This window comes from Oncorhynchus nerka, linkage group LG11 (assembly GCF_034236695.1).
Source record: "Oncorhynchus nerka isolate Pitt River linkage group LG11, Oner_Uvic_2.0, whole genome shotgun sequence".
Lineage (NCBI taxonomy): Eukaryota > Metazoa > Chordata > Actinopteri > Salmoniformes > Salmonidae > Oncorhynchus > Oncorhynchus nerka.
Window position 1 is genome coordinate 48,211,884 of NC_088406.1, and position 17,236 is coordinate 48,229,119.

General features: G+C 47.8%; 2 protein-coding genes across 4 annotated transcripts in view; both read left to right on the forward strand.

Moving 5' to 3' along the window:
- Window positions 1-9,363, forward strand: part of LOC135559511 (spectrin beta chain, non-erythrocytic 4-like) — a 50,379-nt gene extending 41,016 nt beyond the window's left edge. For 2 of the 3 annotated variants that reach the window (XM_065024620.1, XM_029673053.2), the window contains exons 17-29: window positions 1,143-1,406; window positions 3,370-3,594; window positions 3,930-4,019; window positions 4,108-4,386; window positions 5,023-5,153; window positions 5,866-6,070; window positions 6,492-6,737; window positions 6,830-6,964; window positions 7,147-7,391; window positions 8,020-8,206; window positions 8,324-8,408; window positions 8,577-8,773; window positions 8,973-9,363. In XM_065024620.1, the coding sequence (XP_064880692.1) occupies window positions 1,143-1,406; window positions 3,370-3,594; window positions 3,930-4,019; window positions 4,108-4,386; window positions 5,023-5,153; window positions 5,866-6,070; window positions 6,492-6,737; window positions 6,830-6,964; window positions 7,147-7,391; window positions 8,020-8,206; window positions 8,324-8,408; window positions 8,577-8,773; window positions 8,973-9,281 (2,598 nt within the window). In that variant the 3' untranslated portion in view covers window positions 9,282-9,363. The remainder of the gene's footprint in view (window positions 1-1,142; window positions 1,407-3,369; window positions 3,595-3,929; window positions 4,020-4,107; window positions 4,387-5,022; window positions 5,154-5,865; window positions 6,071-6,491; window positions 6,738-6,829; window positions 6,965-7,146; window positions 7,392-8,019; window positions 8,207-8,323; window positions 8,409-8,576; window positions 8,774-8,972) is intronic. The other variant, XM_065024621.1, reaches the window with a different exon arrangement.
- LOC115137043 (spectrin beta chain, non-erythrocytic 4) lies at window positions 9,347-16,222 on the forward strand. The gene is made up of 6 exons (XM_065024081.1): window positions 9,347-10,068; window positions 10,149-10,218; window positions 10,350-10,630; window positions 11,841-12,011; window positions 12,127-12,169; window positions 12,365-16,222. Exons 1-6 carry the CDS (start codon window positions 9,347-9,349, stop codon window positions 12,611-12,613), a joined length of 1,536 nt encoding a protein of 511 aa, XP_064880153.1. The 3' UTR covers window positions 12,614-16,222.
- Window positions 16,223-17,236: the final 1,014 nt, after the last annotated feature.

Consider the following 17,236-nt stretch of genomic DNA (forward strand, 5'->3'; position numbering starts at 1 on the left):
GGGGGGGGGGGTGTTAGATCATGGGTAAGTTAAATCTCCTCTCCGGTCGTCACTGGCTAATGTCTCCATGGCGGCGAAAATTAAGTGAGATGATTGCGTAGTTTACAACCCCCGTTGCTCGGAACACTTGCGTGCACTCAGGCGCACAGGAGATAGAGCAAGTGTATGTATGTCTGCCTCTCTGAGTCTGTGATGGTGTGTCACGGCAGGCAGCAACTCAGTGTGCTCTCCTCTCATTCGCTGGCTCAGTCTCTGGGGTTGCGGTTGTTATGCGATTAAGCTAGGCTTACTGGAAAGAATTGTGACTATGCAGAGAGCTTTTAAATCTGGGTCTATTCTGAAAAGACCTGAGTGTGTCATGAATGAAATCAACAAGAAATGAGTCAAACCTGAAACCTCCAAACCGATGAAGACAGACAAAGGAGAGATCCATACCAGATGATTCAATCAGGAAGTGAAATGATGATAAGAGAAGTGCTGTGAGCTCAGACCTCTAAAGGTGAAGTGGTTTTCTGGGCTGCCAGGGCCAAGCAAGCCCTCCTAACCCAATTTGATGTGCACTGATAGGCCAGTGTCAGGAGCAGCTGGTCTGGAGCCCAGGCTGTAGCCTCCATAAAGGTGTACCACTGAGTCACAGCTCAAGCTTACAAGCTAACAATGGAAGGCATTTTCTTTGTCATTTTACGTGATTGCTTAGAAACCATTTTATTTACCTACCAGATTAAAGATCTAGAAAAACCATAGCTAACTCCGTATCAATCAAATTTACATCAGCAGGTGTAACAAAGTGCTTAAATGTATGCTCCCATATGGTAAACTGCCAACGTGGTAGTCACAAATTGTTTCTGCCTATGATGGAACTATTTACAGAATGATTTCAATGGATAAAATCCTACATTTACGACAGTAGATTGTTTATGACACCAATGTTCCATAAGTGATATAAATGAGACTTTATTTTTCATGTTATTATAACCTCCACTCATCAATGTCTAATAACTCTAACCCCCCCCCCATCTCCCTTTCTCTCTGTTCCATCTCCTCGTGCTCCCTCTCCATTACCCTAACCTTCAACCGCCATCCTACATCTCTCTCAACCTCTACTTCCTATCCTCCACCTGCTCCCCCCTTCCATCCTCCAGGAGGGCCAGCAGTTGATCCAGGAGAAGCCCGAGCTGGGTCCGGTGGTGCGGAGGAAGCTGGGGGAGATCCACGAGTGTTGGCAGGACCTGGAGAGCACCACCCAGGCCAAGGCCCGCCAGCTGTTTGAAGCCAACCAGGCTGACCTGCTGGTGCAGAGCTACACCAGCCTGGACCATCAGCTGCACCAGCTGGAGGGACAACTGGGCTATGTGGACCAGGGTCAGGACCTGACCAGCGTCAACAAGCAGCTCAAGAAGCTCCAGGTCTCTTCCTCTTCATTATATGGTCCAACTACTGTTACAGTTTTTGGTTTTGTGATCAGTTGGGAATATTTTTGGGTATGGTGAAGCTATTGTCATACATAATGAAAATGTAGGTTAAAGTTGAATATCGCAGTGTATCTCTATATACAAAAACCTAGGGTTGTTCTGTGTGAACAACCTATACAGTAGGAGGTGGTTCAGGTTTTTCTCCTGTCCAGGATGCTCTACCTCTGTTCTGTCACTACTACTGGGTCCATACATCTTATCAGTTCATCATGCGTCTCTCATTCTCCTCTCCAACAGCATGCTGCCCCTAAGGGCTGCTTACAGTTCCCTTTCAGCCTGTAATTGTGCTTTGTGTACAGTATGCTCCACCACCCAACCTCCATCCAGGGGTACAGTAACCTTTTCACTTCAGTTCATTTCTCTCATGGGTACTCTAATCTTTCCTTTTCTTTTTTTTCCTTTAATTCCTTCCTTTCCTTACTTCCTTCCTTCCTTTCATTCTTTCTTCCTTTCCTTTCCTTTTTCTCTCTTAATTTCTTTCTTTTATCCCTCTTTATACTCTAATGCTAGTATTTTTTTCTTTTTCTTTCTGCTTCCTTCCAGCCACTACCACTCACTCATCCTGTCCTGCTGTTCATCCTGTGATCTATGGTGTGAGCAGAATCACTGTCTCATCCTGTCCCGCTGTTCACCCTGTGATCTATGGTGTGAGCAGAATCACTGTCTCATCCTGTCCCGCTGTTCACCCTGTGATCTATGGTGTGAGCAGAATCACTGTCTCATCCTGTCCCACTGTTCACCCTGTGATCTATGGTGTGAGCAGAATCACTGTCTCATCCTGTCCCGCTGTTCACCCTGTGATCTATGGTGTGAGCAGAATCACTGTCTCATCCTGTCCCGCTGTTCACCCTGTGATCTATGGTGTGAGCAGAATCACTGTCTCATCCTGTCCCGCTGTTCACCCTGTGATCTATGGTGTGAGCAGAATCACTGTCTCACCCCGGAAACTCTAACATTTGGCTTCATATGGAAATGTATGAACATCTCCACTCCACTGTGTGTGTCTGTGTGTCTGTGTGAGACTAAGAAATGGTCCTGTCTATTAATTCAAGGACCATTTCTGTCAAAATTAGAAATAATGTTCCCATGTTTTGTTTTATTTGTGATTCAATGGTGTAACATTTGTGTAAGCCAATAGAAAGTGTGCTTATTCTCGTGCTAGTCTCTGATATGTGTCTCTGAGAATGTCAGGGGATTCATTTAACCAGATAGAAGGTACCGAGGCAGCCGTCCCGAAGGCTCTTTTCCTCCCAATTCCTAAGAATTCCCAAAGTCAAATCGTCATGTGAATTCGTAAGGGATTGATCGGCCTCATTCTGCCTCCTACTCTAATTCACTTTACCATGGCACCCATGCAACAACTCTTTGCATCTGGCCCACTTTTCGAAGTAGTTAGCCTCAATGACACTACTTCACCTCCCTGGTGATCTCAACCTGATGCTTGTGTCCCAAAATGAGTGTCACTGCCTTGGTGAGAATCACCACCCCCCTCAGAATTACCTGACGGCTCTGGAGAAGTAATTGCCTTGTAGTCAATTGCGGTAGATCTAACTACTATCATCCAAACACTTCTCATGAATTGTTATGACAGACTGACCAGTAGAGCAACTGATCATGTACACCTAGGAAATCCATCAGTGGCTGACTCCTGAGTTGGATGTTGTCCGGATATTTTGGTGAGAGGGGATCGATAGATGAACCAATGTATCCCCTCAATACTCACCAGGCGTCTCGCTGTCCCATGGACTTCCACCCTCCCGCTCTTTATTTCCTAACCTATCCTTTCTCCCTCCTTCCTTCACTCGCCCCTCCTCAAACGCTTCAATTCCATTCCCCTTTGCTTCCATTCTACCTCCTCTCTCACTCCCTCCCGCATCCCCTCGCTCCCTCTCTCCAGACGATGGAGTGTCAGATGGAGGAGTGGTATAAGGAGGTGGGGGAGCTGCAGGTGGCGGCGGCCTCCGTCCCCCAGCAGGGCCAGGTCATGGACACGGTCAGCGAGCGCCAGTCCGCCGTGGAGACGCGCATCGTCCGCCTCATCGAGCCGCTCAAGGAGCGCCGGCGCATCCTTCTGGCCTCCAAGGAGGTTCACCAAGTGGGCCGGGACCTGGAGGACGAGATAGTGAGTGGCCGTCCTGATCGTCCTCCGATTATACCCACACACACCATGCACACTTACAGACACTTAGAGAACACCCGCACACCTCCCCCAGTCTACTCAGACCACTTCGCACATACATTTGCTTCTAAAAGTGTGTCCTACAAGTGTCATCGACAAGGGTTGAAGTGTTGCTTAAGTCAGCGACTAACCCCCCTTTTTTTGTTGTTGAAGATTTATCTTGAAGAAAGATGCATGTAACTCTAAACTGATGCAATACCATGCTGGTGATAAACCTAGAACAGTTACCAGAGTTTGCAGGTGCTTCTTTGCTAGTTTAACCTGTGATGTGTTTGCAGCTGTGGGTGCAGGAGCGGCTGCCTGCCGCCACGTCTCAGGAGCACGGCTCCAGCCTACAGGCTGTGCAGCAGCTCATGAAGAAGAACCAGGTGTGTGGCAGCTAGCTGAGGATAACCACATCTTTACAGTATATGTCTATCTATCTATCTGGACATCGTCTTTCTGTCCCCCCCCCAGACTCTGCAGAGGGAGCTACAGGGCCATCGGGCGAGGGTGGAGGACGTCCTGGAAAGAGCTAATGTCATCGCCTCCATCCGCAGCCCCGAGGCTGACTGTGTGCGGGCGGGCCTGGAGCAGCTCAATGGGCTGTGGGGTCTGCTGTGGGCCGAGACGGAGAGAAGACAGCTGGTGCTGGATGCCATGTACCAGGCCCAGCAGTACTACTTTGACACGGCCGAGGTGGAGGCCTGGCTCAGCGAACAGGAGCTGCACATGATGAACGAGGAAAAGGGAAAGGTAGGCGGCTAGGAGCCAATGGGGCGGCAGGGTAGCCTAGTGGTTAGAGCGTTGGACTAGTAGACTAGTAACCGGAAGGTTGCAAGTTCAAACCCCCGAGCTGACAAGGTACAAATCTGTCGTTCTGCCCCTGAACAGGCAGTTAACCCACTGTTCCTAGGCCGTCATTGAAAATAAGAATTTGTTCTTAACTGACTTGCCTAGTTAAATAAAGGTAACATTTTTTTAAATTAAATTAAAAAATCACCAGGCGCTGATGTACTTAATCTGCCCAGTTACCTTGTTACAGTAAGATGATTGGCTTTTTGGAAGAGGGAAAAGTTGTATGTGCATAGGTGTAGTACAATGTCATTGTACCCCTCCAGACATCAGCAACTGTACATGAACACCAGTGGAGGCTGTTGAGGGGAGGACGGCTCATAATAACGGTCGGAAAGGAGCAAATGGAATGGCATCAAACACCTGGAAACCATGTGTTCGATACCATTCTACCGATTCCGCTCCAGTCATTACCATGAACCCGTCCTCCCCAATTAAGGTGCCACCAACCTCCTGTGATGAACACTCCCCTTGAATTGTTAGCATTTTGAACTTTGTGAGAATGGACTGTCAAGAGTGTTGTGGCCTCCCCTTCAGGATGAGCCCAGCACCCTGCAGCTACTGAAGAAGCACCTGGTACTGGAGCAGACGATAGAGGACTACGCTGAGACGATAGGCCTTCTCTCCCAGCAGTGCAGGCAGCTACTGGAGATGGGACATCCAGACAGGTCAGTGTTGGTGCCCCACAAACCTTTCACCACGCTACACCACACCAAGACTTTCGTGGGATCGAACGTTGGTTATAGTAGCTGTAAAGTGAGTGTGCCATGAAATGCACATTTAAAATACTGCCTTAAAAGCTCAAAGGAAATCCCATATACGATAACTAAGGATCTCATTTTGTGACTTGATTGAAGAGGACCCAGGGCCTCTACACTCTGTCTACTGGGTGCTGAGGAGTAACCCGGTAGTAAATGGCAGACTGGTTGAATGACATAACCCCTGTAGAGAAGGTAGTACAGCACAGTAAAGTAGGCCAGTCATAGACTCCTGTTGCTCTGTTATGGCAGCAGAGTGAATCATGGTGACATCAGGGTCAGCACTGGGTCCGTAATACTTCTCTGTCTCTGGTGTCGTTGCTAACGGCGCTATCATCTTAGCTCTTAGCTGTTAGTCGTTGCTAGACCTGCATCTCTGCACTAGTAGGGTATTGTTTTTTTATGGGTTGTCCATGTCGTTCTCATGTTGTTCAGTTTGCTTTGTAAGTCTTATCATCCTCACATTTACTCCTTCCGGAAACTCAACAGCAGCTCATGGTTTTACATGTCCAAATTAGTTTCACTGCAGGATCTCAGCTCCCACACATTACCCCTCAATTTTACCCTGTGTTTACTATTCGTCTCTAACCCTGTCTCTGGTGTGTGTGTGTGTGTGTCTCAGTGAGCAGATCAGTAAGCGTCAGTGTCAGATGGACCGGCTGTACGTGTCTCTGAAGGACCTGGTGGAGGAGAGAAAGTCTCGTCTGGAGCAGCAGTACTGGTTCTACCAGCTCAACCGCGAGGTGGACGAGCTGGAGCAGTGGATCGCTGAGAGGGAGGTGGTGGCCAGCTCGCCAGAACTGGGACAGGACTTTGAACACGTCACGGTCAGTGGGACCTGAATGGACAAAACATTCAACAATCTGATAATCCTCTTAGTCCTCTGTAGCTCAGTTGGTAGAGCATTGGCGCTTGCAACGCCAGGATTGTGGGTTCGATTCCTGGGACCACCCATACGTAGAAAATGAATTCCTGTATGACTGTAAGTCGCTTTGGATAAAAGCCTCTGCTATTTGGCCTCTATTGTTATAGCGTGTGTCTAAAGACTGTTGGCAACGGAGTTAATATGGCTCAAAGAATGGTATACAGTACACTGTATTCTTGCTTAGTAAGGAAGTAGCATGTATTTCAATGGATTTAGTTTTTCTAAGTAGCCCATTACCGTTTTAGCAACAGTGCTTAGCTTGGCCAAACAGATATTGATCATCCCTTCATTCCTCTCCTCCTCTCTCCTCCTCCTCCCTTCAGATCCTGCAGGAGAAGTTCACAGAGTTTGCGTCGGAGACGGGCAGTCTGGGTCAGGAGCGTGTGACGGCGGTTAACCAGATGGTGGACGAGCTGATCGACTACGGCCACGCCGACGCCGCCACCATCGCCGAGTGGAAGGACGGCGTGAACGAGGCCTGGGCCGACCTCCTGGAGCTCATGGAGACCCGGGCACAGATGCTGGCCGCCTCGCACCAGCTCCACAAGTTCTTCACCGACTGCCGCGAGGTAGCGTTTCTACCACAAGAAGTGCCAAGGGATACAGGTCTGTGTCGTGTTTTGATGTGTCTCTGATGGACCGTTATCGCATTGTGCTGCAGGTCTTGGCCCAAATTGATGATAAGCAGCGGAGGTTGCCCGAGGTGCGGGCGCGCCAGGGTGGCACCGCCAACACCAGCACCCTGCAGAGGCTCATGCAGAGCTTCGAGCACGACATCCAGCTGCTCGTCACTCAGGTGAGGCCCCGCCCACTGTCACTTTATTTTACGTGCACATAAGGCTAAAAAAGGAAGACTGAACAAAACAAGCAGTCAATGTGGTAACACGTCACATTACATTTCTCATCACATTACTACAGTAATCTTTGCAGTGTTTTTAGACATTCCTATGTAATTATCACCCGTCTGTCTGTGTCCAGGTGAGGCAGCTCCAGGAGAGTGCGGGTCAGCTCCGGACCATCTACGCCGGGCAGAAGGCTGAGGCCATCGCCGGCCGGGAACAGGAAGTGATGCATTGCTGGAAGGAGCTCTTGACTTCCTGCGAGGAGTGCCGAGTGCAGATCACCACGGCAACAGACAAGCTGCGGTTCTTCGGGGTGGTGCGAGACCAGATCATGTGGATGGACAGCATCATCTCTCAGATCGGCACAGGGGACAATCCAAGGTATCCAATTGGGGTCACAATTGTATATTTATGGTTGAGGCATACACTTTCTATTAAAGTGAGGTGAGCAAGAGAAAAAAAAGAAGGGTGAAAAAAGTTGACCCTTTTGTTGAAAATACTATAGGCCTAGCAACCTTAGTTCAACACCTAGGAGAGGCTGAAAGATGCATAATGAACTTCAGCTAGAATCCAAAAGGAAGTTGTGTATCTCTTTACTGGAAGATTTTTTTTTTTTTTATGTGAATGGGGCATTCGTTAAACATTCAATGAAATATCTATATTTACAGTTTGTATGTATGGTGTATCTTATACTGCTCTGTGTCATCCCTCTGTCCGTCTACCAGATGGGATTGAGCTGCAAGTTCAGGGGCCTGTTTTGATTTTAGTACCTTATCATAATATAACTCAAAACGGAACTCATTTATGTTACGGAAATGCCAAATATGGAGAGCTGCACCAAGAGATGCAGAGAGAGAGAGAGAGAGAGAGCACAGAAAACACAGAGAGCAAAAAATTATCATGAAAAATGTCAAAGCAAATGCACTGTGAGCGAGTTTTAATATAGTGTTATTTTCTGGCCCTTGTCTTCCATGGTGGGTAACCCTGTGCTCTTCTCCTTCACTGTCAGCATTCCCTCCAGCGATATAACGGGCTCTGGACTCTCTGGTCCTTTCAGGGATGTGTCCTCAGTGGAGGTACTGATGAACTACCACCAGAGCTTGAAGAGCGAGGTGGAGGCGCGCAGTAAGAGTGTGCTGCAGTGCATCGAGATGGGCAAGACGCTGCTGGCCGCGCGCAACCCTGCTGCTGAGGAGGTAACAGCACTGTTGACAGGGTTCTGCCATAGAACATGGAGGATGGTACTGTAGTTTAGATGACATTTACAGTCACTAGTTTAGATTAAACTCAATGGAAATGCTATGTCTTTTTAGATCAAGGAGAAGCTGGATACGGTGGTGGCCAAGCAGTACGAGCTGTCTGAGAAATGGGACAAACACTGGGAGGTCCTGCAGCACAGTGAGTCCCTCTGACTTTACCTGAATGGAACTAGTCTAGTACCTGGCACCTCAAGTCTCTAAATGATATTATCCCAAGGCATTCCATAATAGAGTTTGAACCACAGTAAGCTACAATTTGATTCCCATTGTTCTCAGACACTGAGTTCCTCTTTCTCCTCTGCCTCAGTGCTGGAGGTGCACCAGTTTGCCCAGGAAGCGGTGGTGGCCGAGGCCTGGCTCACAGCCCAGGAGCCCTTCATCAACAGCAAGGAGTTGGGCGCCAGCGTGGACGAGGTGGAGCAGCTCATCCGCCGCCACGAGGCCTTCCGCAAGGCCGCCGCCACCTGGGAGGAGCGCTTCAGCTCGCTACGACGCCTCACCACGGTCCGTCACTATCCCTAGCTTACTAACACTACCCTTAGCTGATGCCGTCTTTCTTCTGGTTGCTTACAAGAGGTTGTAGAGCACAGATTGTTTGAAGTGACTTGTCAAATGGCTTCGTGTTTACGTTATGCTTAATTTTGTTGTAGAGGAGATTCTACAATGAAGTGCTGATGTTTAGTTAACCTCGATTTGGTTCCAGGTGGAGAAGATGAAAGCAGAGCAGAGTAAGCTCCCTCCCACCCCCCTGCTGGGTCGTAAGGTGTTCCTGGACCCCCAGGAGACGTCCCCTGCCCGGAGCCAGGGCTCCCCCCTGATGAGACGGATCCATTACGAGCAGGCCGAGCCCAGAGCCGAAAGGCCCCCCCAGGAACCCTCGCCCTCTTCCGTGGCCCGCCGCCTGGGCTCCACCGTAGCCAACTACACCCCCATCATGAACGGCTCCAGTGGCTACCGCAGCAGTCTGGAGGCCCGGGCCATCCCAGTGATGGGGGAGTGGCTGGGGGTGTAGTCGGGGTGGCAGCCAGGCTGGGAACAGCTGCTGTGGAGGCAACAAATTTAGGGACCACCGCCGCCATGGAGGTCCGAGGGGTGGCAGCAGGATTTGGGACTGCCACCTCTGAAGCCAGAGGGTTGGCAGCAGGATTGGTCACCCCCGCGGTCGAGGCCAAAGGGATAGCTGCAAGCTTGGTGACTGGGGCAGCCGCCGCAGTGGAGGTGAAAGCCTCGCAGTACCTCCGGCAGCCTAAGATCAAACACATGGACGACATGGTGACGCCCATGCTGGTGGCCTGTAGGCTGGAGAAGGCGAGAGAGAAGGAGGTGCGAGAGAGGGAGCAGAGAGAGAGGGAGAGAGATATTGTGTTAATGGAGCCAGCGCCCGTGATGCCGGTGATGGCCGAGGTGGTGCTCCAGGAGATGGGGAGGGAGGTGATGGGAAGGGAGAGGCTGAACAGCGAGCCCAGCAGCAGAGACCACCGGGCGGGGAGCAGCCGGTCGGAGCCCCAGCAGAGAGACAGGGACAGAGACAGTAGGGACAGTAGGGACAGTCACAGGGAAGCCAGGCTGGAGCGCCAGCACTCTAGTGAGGCGCTGATGATCCAGGCGCGGCGGGATGAGCTGCCCCAGGAGGTGTGGCGGGAACGGGCCGAGCGCAAAGAGAGGAAGCTGGAAAGGCAGACGTCCAGCGAGCAGGAGGGCCACGGACACGAGGGCCGGAGGAAAGACCGCCACCGGACAGAAAGACAGGAGTCCAGTGAACACGACACAGCCAAGGAGCAGTCAGACAGACGTTCTACGTGAGTACTACATTGCGCCTTAGTGTCATTAAGTGCTGTTTGCAGAAAGGTGTATCACTTTTTGTCTTGGCTGATTACAGGGAGAAAAAGTCAGGTGGCCAGACCTTGTTTGATATAGTGGAGCAGCTAAAAGAGAGAGAGGCAGCAACGGTGAGTCTTCTGTTCACCAGTTATGCCGCCTTTATTCCACAGTTATCTATACATAAATACTGTTAATGAGTGTTTAACGGCTATATATTGTATTTATAGTCTAAGCTCTGCCTTCTCTCTTCTCCCCTCAGGCACGAGGGGTCTCTAAAGTGCCGAACGGCGTGCCAGAGAAGTCTTCCGGACGTCCAGACCGGCCGCGAGCAAGGGATCGTCCTAAGCCCCGGCGGAGACCCCGGCCCAAGGACCCATCTGCAGGAGAGGCCACCACCCGGCGGTCGCGCTCGGCGCCGGAGCCAGGGGTGGCTCAGGGCGTGAGCCCTTCGGTCCCCCAGCCTCCCAGCCACACAGCCCACCACGAGGGCTTCCTCTTCCGCAAGCTGGACATCGAGACCATGAGGAAGAGCTCTAACAGGTGGGCATCCAGGTTCCTGACGGGGGGGGGGGGGGTCTGAAAAAACAACCAGGCATGATCTTATGAGCATGCTAAGCTAACAAAACAACTGACTTTACCTACGAAATGTTCAATTGGTTGCATGTCACTGGCATTAACATATGTTCCAGCATCTGATTGGTGCCTTAGGTCTCGGTCGACATATGCTCATCCTATTGGAGCTTTAGCACTGGTCTGACATACTGTATGTTCAGACATTCCTATTGAGCTTACGACCCGAGTTGACATATGCTCTTGTAACCTATTGAAAATAGAATTCTGGGTTGACATATGTTCTAGCATCCTATTTGAAAATAGCCATTTGCTTTAACATATGCTCTTCTAGCATTTTATTGAAACTTCAGATCTCTGTTTAGCCTCTGATCAGAAGTGTATCAGAATGAGAGTTCAACCAAGAGATAGCCACCAGCCATTCCACTGCTTGCCACATGCATGGTGCCTAAACCAACACGGCCCCTGACGGAGAGCGGTCTGGTTGATGGATGTTGTTGCTGGGCCTAAGGTCGAACCTGGTGCTGGTTCTGGCCCATAGCCAGTACGATATGCAGCCATAGCCATGCTACACGCACAGGTCCCTGCAGAGACCCACACATCACTCCGCTTCCTCCCCGAGAGACGTTTCGTTCAGTCGGCCATGCTTGGTGGCCTACCACGGGTCTCTGGCCCCCGGAGACTGAACCGTCCGCCTCTCGCTGCTGCACTGCCCCCTGGAGGTCATGGCTGACACGCAACGCAACAGACTCATCCCACAAATGAGACCCACTGCTCACTCACCAATTGGATGAATGTTTCTGATGTACATGTAATGCTATGTACATGCCAAGGTAAAGCCTAGCTTTTTGTTTGTTACACTCAATCATCTTAAGAGGTGAGATGAATGTTCACTAATACCAATACTGTCATTTAACCAAACTCTCTGTTTTTTTTCCCTCTCTCCTGTTGCTCCTTGCTGCTGGCTGTTCTTCCTACCTCTCCACAAAGGTAAGCCACGTGTATGCACCTATGCACGCTACGGTCGGCGGTTCATTGTTTGTTCGGCAGTGTGTTCCCCCTCGGACCACTCCGGCCAGTCATCTTGAACTCCCCCAGGTGAGTGAGGTTAGGTGGCATTAAACCTGTGGTTGGTTTTTGCTGAACGCGCCCCGTTTCCCCCCCCCTCCCGCCCCTACAGCAGATCCTGGGTCAACCTGTACTGTGTGCTGAACAAAGGAGAGATAGGCTTCTATAAGGACGCTAAGAACACCGCCACACCTTACAACAACGAGCCCATGCTCAACCTCGGCCACTGCCACTGCGACGTCACCCTTGGATACAAGAAGAAGAAAAACGTCTTTACTCTTAAGTTAGTACTCTGCCTTTTAGGCAGTCTGTCAATCAGGGTCATGCTGCTTGTCTTGTCTACCGTACAGATAGCCATTTTGTGTGTTACCCTCAACTTCTCTGTCCTTCTGTTTCAGAACGAAAGACGGAAGTGAATTTCTGTTCCACGCAAAGGATGAGGTAAAAGGCGTTCAAAAGTTGACTGCTCTTTCATGGAAACACAGTCATATAACAACAATGTGATTCTGCAATGTTTGTCCGTGTGCCAAATAACTTTCTCTCTGTCTCTCACCCTCTCTCTTTCCCTTTCTTGTTCTTTATCATTCGTCCTGTCCCATGCTCTCTCTCATCTCCCTTTCTCTCTCCGAGTCACAGGATGATCTAAAGGCCTGGACCACCAACATCAACAAGAGCATCGCAGAGCATGAGGAGATTGCCAAATGGGGTCAGCCCCAGCCTACTACCTCATCCACGGACGAGGGCACGCGCCGCGACGGCAGCAAGGCCGATAACAAGTCTGACAGGGGGGAAAGGCCGGAGAGAGCCGAGCGCTCTGAGAGGTCGGATAAGGGTGAGACCAAATCGGATACCAAGCGTTCAGAAAAGTCCAGCAAGAAGAAATGAGTTTGATGTTGTGCGGTGGGGGAAAGGGAGAGGGGTATAAAAGACTCCCAGTCAAGACCCAACCCTTTCCTCTCATCTGTCTGCGATAGTTCTGTTTAGTGTCGAAAAAGACAGGAAAATCACCCTGGTGAACTGACATGAGGGATTTGAAGCACGAATATCAGTGTGCCCCTCCTCGTTGCCCTCTCTCTTTATCTCTGTTGCTCTGAGGGTGTCAGACCTGGTCACTAACACTTATTGCCTGGCTCGTTCCACCTCTGTCCTCTAGTGGTGACACCGGTGCACTGCAGAAAGCAGATCCTCCTCGTCAGGGCAGCAATGTGAGAGAGATGGACACTCATGTAACAAGAGGGTTGTCACTGGTAGTATGAAAAAGTAGCTCCTAACGTTTTACGTTTTATTTTTTTGTAAGAGATGAGCTGTATCTGTATGTAACTCTTGTCTGTCTATTTATGTATTGTATGTCTATGAACATCCAATTGTATACTCCCAAACAAAAGAGAATGAAATATGCCTAAATGTTTGACACAACTGGCCTCTTTTTGGAGAACAATTATTTTCTGTTTCCTTTTTTATATTTCTGCTCGTTCACTCTGCCATCATTCTTTTCTGGACTCTCTTTTCTCACTTTGACTTTCTTCAGTACAAAACTGTAATATCATCAAACTCATCCAAATTGAATTTGTACAATTCAACATTGAGCCAGGAGAAAGAGAAGAGGCAGGTAACAACAGTCTTCACAAAGCTTGTTCTGGCTTTTGAATGGATGACCTGGAACCTTTACCCGGAGGCTAGGCTGGCCCCCACGGCCATACTCAGCTATGCCTTCATCTGGGGCCCCCGAGAGGCCCCCAGGGACCCAGCAGCCATAGCCACCCAGCACCAGAGGGATAGGACTGGAAGCCATCTCACAAGACCAAATCCTCCCCCTTTCTTCTCAAAGACTATCAGATGGTGGTAATCGCACTCCACATACCCAGTCAACATTATTTTTGTCCATTCAGAAAATATCACAATGCTTTTTATAGACAGTCAAAGAGAAATTAAGTTGTGTGTGTGTGTGTGTGTGTGTGTGTGTGTGTGTGTGTGTGTGTGTGTGTGTGTGTGTGTGTGTGTGTGTGTGTGTGTGTGTGTGTGTGTCTGTTCAGCTGCTCACCACTCCCAGGGTTTTCATAGCTCAGGTTTTTTTGTTCACATCTGCGTCCTCAGTTCTCCCTCAGTCTTCCAGGCACTGCCGTTCCACAGGCCAGGCTTCTAACAGCTCAACTAACCACAGGAGTTGATGAGGACACAGCAAGGATCTAAGTTCAGGGGCCACACAGAAGTAATACGGTGCCGATTGGTCACTCCAAGGCCTCAGGAGTGCAAGTCGATGTCAGATGGATGTAAACAAAAGCTTCTGGATGATTGAATCACATGCATGTCTTGCTTGGGATAAATCTCTTGTTCCTCTCACAGTATGTAGCTATCAGCAACGATGTTCACTTTGTTCCTCTCCATGCATCATACAATAAAATTGTCTGTTTGTCTTAGCACTGCAAAGCCATATTTGGTAACGGGAAGTCTTACATTATGGAAGCTAGTGGACAAATCCTTTGCCTGTTACTTACATCAGAGATTTGTACAGAAGTGAGGAGTGACTGCGACGAGATAGTACAGTGCAAATATCATGAGCTCTTTCCCGAGTAGCTTTTTCTACCTTGTTTTTTTAAAACACATTTTATGCATCTATATAGGCGTTGAATGCCAAATCAGTGCAATCCATAACGCTTGTTGGACACAACAAGGCAAGGATCAGCAGAACTTATTTTTGAATGAACATAACTATCACACGGAATGTGAAATACAGTACAATACATGACATAGGACACACTCAGATAGGGCACTGTGGACATCTATGAGATTCTGTGGTGAATTTTGAGACTGCGTGGCATACAGTACAATTAGCATAGTGTAGTGGGGAGGATTCTAGCAATAAACTGCTAGTCTGCTGAATTCTTGCATTCAGGAGTTTCACTGTGCAGTATTCACTACTATCTGTTGTTAAGTCTACTCTAATCTTGCCTGGGCAGCTCGTATGGAGGATGGTCTCATTCCAAAAACAATATGCTCAATAAAAACGAGTTGGTCTCAAATTGATGTACGTAACTGTCTGAAACACTAATTTGGATGTCTCCGAATGGTAACTTTGTTTGGAAATGTTGCTTACCATTGCGTTCTCTGTGTACTCCTGTCACAGATCTCCTATTTGTATGCCATAGTCTCACTCTAAACAGATGGTATGCGGTCCAAGTATTATGGTGGCCTCGGGAGGTGGCCAGGAACTCATTGTTGATGCGAAACGAGAATTTATATGCAACTTTTCCTTTGCACTAAAACGCTCCCCCATTGCACAGTGCTATTGCTTGAAGAGCAGTGGTGCTTCAGGGTCCTAGAGGGAAATGTGTTTATTGGATTACAGGAGAATGAGGTTTGAATTATTTTCATGAATGAACATGGAGAACACCAGCCTGAAAAGTGTGAGCGTATCATGTTCAACCGTGATATGAGATTTCATATGGCTGTTTCTCTTGTCTTGCTTGTTACACTTTACTAACAGCTGGACTTCCAGCTACAGAGCATGAAGTACGATCACATCCTAAAGCCAAACATGCCTATACAATTATTCATGCTAAGGTTTCATTCAGTAGCTATCTGGATAAATGACCAGTAGTCATTTTTCCAAATGTTGGCCAACCCGTCTGTTGTCATGGCCAAGGGCCCGATCCATGTTATCCTGTACTTTTCTGTCGCACAGAGGGCAATTTGAGCTTATAGACTTTCAAATTACAAACCAGCTGGATGTTGTTAATGACTAGAAAGCACAATTTTATAACCTGCAGTTGATGCACACAAGCATTAGCGTGTCACAGGGAGACTTGTGAGAGGAATCTCATTATTGATACAATGCTTCTGTATTAGCTGTGCAGTCATGATGTTTCAGTTATGTTAGAACATTGCGTAACTGGGCATCTGTAATGTGTGATGTGCGTTAAGTCCTGGAGTGCTTCCTTCATGAAAGCATTCACACCGCAACCGTTACAAATCAATAGTCTAATGCCGTTATAAACTCAAATCCGTATTTTCTAGAATACGTTCTTTTTTTCATTTCAGGGAATAATGATTTCGTTGCTGTTTTCATCCAGGATGTTCTATTGCTAGTTGTTTAACTAAGTCAATGCTCAACACCTACTGTTCATTTCCTGACCTTTGACCCTAGAGCACCACTGTTTTTAGGGAACTACTGAATGGATGTTTTGCAAATTTCAACAGCTTGATGACCTGTACAATATGTAATTGCTTAATGTATTTTTTGTAAAGAAAGAATTACGTTAGTTTTTTTTTTGCTGTGAATAGGAAAAAATGACAACATCAATGGAAAACATCACAATATCAGGACACAGAAGTTGCATGAATTACATAGTCGCTATTATGATACTGCGCTGCATGTTTTGAAGTCTCATCCCGTCGCTATACAATCACTGTACAATAATGGGGTGACACACTTACGTACATGGAAAAGGTGAATGAATGAATAATAATGTATAAAACAGATCCAACTTAAAACCATTGACTGTGTACAGTTGTTTCTTTGAAATGATAAATACAAATTGTGATATTGAAGAAAAAGAAACTCACTGTGTTGTTAATTTTGTTTGCATGTGCAGTTCAATGCCAACGTCTGCAGTTCAATTGGCTCTACAAATATATGCAGGCCAAAGGACCATGTTGGACCAATACGAATTCTAGTTACATTCACTCTTCTTTACATAATTAGAAAAAGGTGTAAAGTATTTTTTAAATATATTTTTTAATTTAATTTTTAAATGTATTTCACCTTTATCTAACCAGGTAGGCAAGTTGAGAACAAGTTCTCATTTACAACGACCTGGCCAAGATAAAGCAAAGCAGTTCGGTTAATTTACTGTATTTGATAAGTGTTTTAGTATTAACACTGCTCATGCATAAAAACATACATTAATATGTCACTGCTATTACAGCCAGGGACAAAATAGCAGCAAGTCCACATAATATTATTGAAGCTAACAACTACAGACCTTGAAACATTTGATCTGTTTACGCAGTTTTACATGTATTGAATGAATAATGCTTTGATTCATTGTGATAATGTTCCGCATGCCTGTAAACCAATGTGCCTAGTTGCTTGGAGCCCAGTTGTGAGGGGAACTTTCTGTTTTTACTTCCTGTATGTTATGTCACTGTCACCTCCACCCTGAGTAGATACACCATATATATGTGGACACCCCTTCAAATTTGTGGATTTTGCTATTTCAGCCCCACCCATTCCTGACAGGTGTATAAAATTGAGCACACAGCCATACAATCTCCATAGACAAACATTGGCAGTCGAAGGGCCTTACTGAAGAGCTCGTTGACTTTCAACCTGGCACCAACAAGTCAGTTCGTCAAATGTCTGCCCTGCTAGAGATGCCCCTGTCAACTGTAAGTGCTATTATTGTGAAATGTAAATATTTAGGAGCAACACTGGAGCCACGAAGTGGTAGGCCACACAAGCTCCCAGAATGGGAATGCCGAGTGCTGAACCGCGTAAAAATTGTCTGT

Excerpts from the sequence above, each read along its gene's own strand:
- LOC115137043 (XM_065024081.1), top strand. The coding sequence starts at position 9,347 with ATGGAGGTCCGAGGGGTGGCAGCAGGATTTGGGACTGCCACCTCTGAA. Across the intron at positions 10,069-10,148 it reads CAGTCAGACAGACGTTCTAC|GGAGAAAAAGTCAGGTGGCC; the intron begins GTGAGTACTACA and ends GGCTGATTACAG. Across the intron at positions 10,631-11,840 it reads ATGAGGAAGAGCTCTAACAG|CAGATCCTGGGTCAACCTGT; the intron begins GTGGGCATCCAG and ends CCGCCCCTACAG.